Below are 5,025 nucleotides of genomic sequence, written 5' to 3' on the forward strand. Positions count from 1 at the left end.
GGACCGGAGCATCGCGGCATTACATGCCGCTGTAAGCGTTGTCCCGATCCACTCGGCCTCTTGCAGGGGGTCCGTCTCCCGGATCCCGGGGAAACTTCCCCGGACCCAACAGGCGGCCTCAATCGAGGCCATCAGGTCGTCCTCGCGGAGCTTCCGGAGGGCCCATCGCGGTCGCGTCTCCTCTTGGCGACGCACGGAGGAGAGGACGCCGAGCTCCACCGATATATATCGGTGATCCGATAGAGTCTCGACGCCCCGCTCCACCTTCCACCCGGTAATCAAGCGCGCGGCCGAGGGGGTAGCCCATGTGAGGTCCACAATGGACTCCCCCTGCGTCCGCACTCAGGTGGAGGTCTGGCCCTCGTTCACGAGGACCAGCCCGTGCATCGCCGCCCACTCGTCCAGGGCCTTACCCCTCCCGTTCGTGTGCCGGGAACCCCACTTCGTGTGCCACGAGTTGAAGTCCCCGGCCACGAGGACCGGCCTCGGACTCAGGCGTACGAGCGTCTGCCCGATATCCGAGAGCCAGCCCTCAAAGGGGGGGAGGCGCCTGGTGGGCCTCAAGTAGACCCCAACGACCGCGATGGGCCCCCATTGAACGGCCACATGCCGTTCCCCTTTTTCGATGGCGGCCGTGTCGGGACCACCCGGCACCGACCGCTACCGAATCGCGACCGAGTCCCCCGCCCGTCCGTTATCGACAGCCCAATATGGGCTGTCTCTCGGGGGCGGTGGGGCTCGGACACGATCGCCAGCGTGAAACCACTCTCCACCACGCTTTGTTGGAGCAAATCTTGCGCCTGTGGAGAGTGGTTCAGTATCGAAAGACCCTTGACCGGAGCTACACGAGATTTCGACGCTATTAAACGAACCGTGAATTCACCATTGTTCATTGACGAACGCAAATATACACGCCCCGTATGCCTGTTGACTGGCATCTGCGAAACCATGCAGCTCAATGAGTCCGGCCCTATCGACAACAATCTTGCGAGGTATTGCGAGGTTATTCGGGCATTCAATTGTTTTTCATAATTCTGCCACTTAGTGCCAAGTTCCATGAAAATTGATTCGTCCCAGTCTACCCTTAGCATCCATAATTCTTGCATAACAAGCTTTTCGATCACAATGGTGGACCCTAACAATCCCAACGGGTCAAATATCAGAGCGATCCTTGATAGAATATTGCGTTTAGTCAGTCTTGAGGGGGGTCGATATTCAACGTTCGCGAAATAAAAGATGTCTTGTTGACAATTCCAAGATACTCCGAGAGTGCGAGTTCTGTCATGCTCAGACCCCGAAGCTATTTCCTTGTTACCCGAAGAATTCTCATCGTTGCATACTAAAGGGCTATTCGAGAACCATTTTCTCAGCTCAAAACCACCGCCCTCAAGCAACGTAGTTACTTGATTCTTTATGTCTAACGCCTCCTCAATAGTAGAAGCACAGGTCAACATGTCATCGACATAAAAATCTCTCAAAACGATCTGTGAACCTAACGGGTACGAATTTGTTCCGTCCTGCGCCAATTTTTGCAAGGAGCGTATTGCTAGGAAAGACGCCGACGCGGTTCCGTATGTTACAGTAGCCAGTTCGAAAATCTGCAGCTCATGTTGCGGAGTGTCCCGCCAAAGAATGCGCTAAAGACATCGTTGATAGGGATTGATTAAAACCTGTCTGTACATTTTGGCAATGTCAGCAGTCATCGCGAAACGAAAGGTGCGAAAACGAACCAGGATTGAAAATAAATCCTGTTGAATAATAGGCCCAACGAGTAATGCGTCGTTTAATGACCTTCCAGACTCAGTTTTGCATGAAGCATCAAACACCACACGCAGCTTGGTAGTAGTGCTCGTGTGTTTGAAGACCGCGTGGTGTGGTAAATAATAGTGAATGCGATTGTTGGAATCTGGTGTTTCATGTACCTGATACATATGACCGAGTTCGTGATACTCGCGCATGAAATCGCGATATTCTTTGTAAACCTCGGGCTGTTTCGATAATCGTTTTTCCAAGGCGAAGAATCGACGTTCAGCAATTTGCTTGGACTCACCTAATTGCGAGAGCACGTCGTCCTTCACAGGAAGTTTGATGATGAACCGACCTTCCTCATTGCGCGAGGTGCTCTGTTGAAAGAGCGTTTCGCATGCGACCTCTTCAGACGAAAACGCGTTGGCATCGCTGCGAATGTCATTCTCTAATCGCCAGAATCAGGAGATATTCCGATCGAGTTCTTCCATTGTGGTCAAGTAGCATGAGGCGCCTTTGTTCATTCTCTGTGAGCCAGTGATATGGCCTGAAAGGACCCAACCAAGCTTTGTTTTCTGGAAAGTAGGGTGACTCCCATTCCCCTTAACTTGACCTATACAAAGGAGTTGCCAAAACACCTCCGCCCCTATCAACAAATCTATGTCACTAGGAACATTAAAGTTCGGATCCGCTAATCGGATATTGGACGGGATTTTTACGTGAGAACGATGAATAAATTCGCGTAGCAATTTTTGCGTTATTTTTGGTAAAACAATACAATTCAATCGTGCCCGAAACGTGTTAATTCGAGACTGTACGTGTATGTCAACCGAGTTTCTTGCTTCGAAGCTACCTTCTGCAATGCCCGAAATCGGCATATTTATGGAACGTTTGTTCAAGTGCAATTTATTCGCGAAATCTTCGGTTACGAAATTTAACTGCGAGCCACTATCCAATAGCGCTCGACATGCGTGAGATTTACCCTTTGAATCACGTACGTGAATCACTGCCGTAGACAACAGTACCCTGGACGGATTTTGTTGCAAACATTGCGTGACCACCGGCGCGGAGGAAGGCTCCTTTGCTTCGGTGGACGCCCCTTGAGAAGTGGTCTTCTGCTCGGCATTCGACTCATAGTGCAATAGCGTATTGTGTGCCCCTTGGCATTTGCGACAGGACGACGACGGGCAATTCTTTGCTTGGTGCTTGCGAGACCTTAAACAGTTGATACATAAGTGCGAACCCTTCACGATTTTGAAGCGTTTTTCTACGGGTAATTTTTTGAACGATTCACAATGATACAAAAGATGTTCTCCCTTGCAGTGTTCACAACATAGATTCGCAGTGACCGCGTTCGTCACCGCTCGTTTTGACCTTTGAGACGTGTTATCGGACTTGCTTGTGATCGACTCCAACGCTAAACATCTCTGCAAGAGAAATTCTTTAAGTTCCTTAAGAGTAGGAATTGTAGAGCCCGAGCGACTCGTTTCCCATTCCCTTTTTGTTACAATGTCTAATTTAGATTGGATCAAATGAATAATAAGATCGTCCCATGTTTCAACCGGTCTGTCCATTGCCTTGAGGGCGCGCAAATGTTTACCAATTCCGTCGAGCAATACGCGCAGTTGCGTATGATTTTCCTTCGACATGACTGGCAATTCGAATAACGATTTTATGTGACTGTAAACAACATGACGACGGTCGTACCGTTCTACAAGTAGCTCCCACGCTTCATCGTAGTGTTCCGTCGTGATTTCAAAAGACTTTAAGAGCTCTGCGGCCGGACCGTGCACCGCGGATTTTAGATAATGGAATTTCTGGATTGCCGGCAAATCAGGGTTCGCATTAATAAGCTTCTCAAATGTGTCATGAAAGGAGTACCAATCTTCGTATTCTCCTGAAAAAGATGGCAATTCAATTTTAGGTAGGCGAAGTTGAGTCGACGCGGGATTGTTACGAGGCTGTGTGGAGGAGTTCTGAGGCCTAGAGTTTGCCTGTGCTTCGCGACGTTCGATTTCATGCGAAATCGATTCAAAGCGTGACATGAGATTGAAGTATGGTATCTCGAAGCTAGCGCGTTCGTCCGCGTGTAGCTTAGTTGAAACGTCCTCGGTTCGGTCGCCGGGGTTGGCGAGATCCAGCATTTCAATTCGCGATTGGACCTCAACGTATTGGCTGTGTTCTGCCGAAGTTAGCTAAGAATAAGCGCTTTATGCTGATTGGATAGATCTAGAAGAATAGCTCTATTTCAGCACAGATCTGAAAGTATAATCCAATGAACGCAAAGCGCTTAGCAAGCGCAAACTTCTGCTGGACACAGGCAATGATCCCATAGCTCAGATAGCTTTTTCTTTCTTTCGGATAAATCGAAACGCGACAATTGCGCGGAATCCGCCTGTTCTATAAAATGCCTAATACGCGTGGCCATAGCCTTAATTGGTGTGCGCTTGCCCTTTGCTTCGGTCGCTGAGAGCGTCGCCATTTTACGAAGAACGAACAATAGACTGATGTATAACAATCTTCAACGGATATGCCCGCGAGAACGTTATCGAGAGTAATGACGCCGTGCAACGTTAACCCCGTTTACTTGCGAGTGAATACGATGCGAAGAGCGCCTTCGGACGAAGCGATGTCCCAATGCACGCCTGGTGACGTGCGCGATACCACCGTCTCCCCGTCTCGTGGTCCAGGGTTCTTTCTCGAACGGGAGTGATGCGGTGCGCTTGCCTGTCTCTGCTACGTACTCATGGCCGCCTCGAAGTACTTCGGTTCTGGCCGCACGCTGTTGAAATGGTCGTGTTGATGCCTTACGTTCCGTGATGTTCGGTCGAGAGCCCACCGACACTACTCAAGTGCGATATTAGCAACAATGGTAAATTTTCTAACGCCAAGCTGCTTCCAAACAGCGCGAAAGTGGGAGGCGTGCGTCCGATATCGACTCGCGATAATGGCGGACGAGCCTTCCTTCCAGTCGTCGTCGTGTCCTGTGACTGTTGCCCAGCGAGTATCGATTGCGTGAATCCAGACTCGAGCAGCTGGATCCGGCTCGAAGGACCAAATGTTGAGGGAAGGCGGACCCGCAATTAATAAATCCACCGATGTATATGGACGCTCTTTATTTTACTCGCTAGCGCCGTGGAGACACACGAACGCACTATCTGACCTAACGTGGCCGACAAGCGAGAGACGACTACTGCCCATCTCGCGAAAAGACGAGCCGCATAAACAAAAACGAATCGGGAGTCCTAGGGACCCTCTTACGCTACCAACAAAAACGGC

At 50.1% G+C, this 5,025-nt stretch overlaps 1 protein-coding gene across 1 annotated transcript; it reads right to left on the reverse strand.

Annotated features, from left to right (window-relative positions):
• Positions 1 to 560: 560 nt before the first annotated feature.
• On the reverse strand, positions 561 to 4,228 carry LOC105556386. Its single transcript, XM_012003473.1, has 4 exons — positions 4,052 to 4,228; positions 2,309 to 3,941; positions 1,731 to 2,194; positions 561 to 1,637 (listed from the first exon to the last, which is right to left on the reverse strand). The coding sequence occupies exons 1-4, from the start codon at positions 4,226 to 4,228 to the stop codon at positions 561 to 563; spliced, it is 3,351 nt and encodes a 1,116-aa protein (XP_011858863.1).
• Between the last annotated feature and the right edge of the window lie 797 nt (positions 4,229 to 5,025).

Source organism: Vollenhovia emeryi, unplaced genomic scaffold (assembly GCF_000949405.1).
Source record: "Vollenhovia emeryi isolate VEMERY1.0 unplaced genomic scaffold, V.emery_V1.0 DF940066.1, whole genome shotgun sequence".
Lineage (NCBI taxonomy): Eukaryota > Metazoa > Arthropoda > Insecta > Hymenoptera > Formicidae > Vollenhovia > Vollenhovia emeryi.

Bases quoted from the DNA above. Each gene is read 5' to 3' on its own strand.
- LOC105556386 (XM_012003473.1), bottom strand. From the start codon at position 4,228: ATGGCGACGCTCTCAGCGACCGAAGCAAAGGGCAAGCGCACACCAATT. The intron at 2,195-2,308 runs GTTGGGTCCTTT...TCTGGCGATTAG, and splicing joins TTTCCAGAAAACAAAGCTTG to AGAATGACATTCGCAGCGAT. The intron at 1,638-1,730 runs GTTCGTTTTCGC...CGATGTCTTTAG, and splicing joins AGGATTTATTTTCAATCCTG to CGCATTCTTTGGCGGGACAC.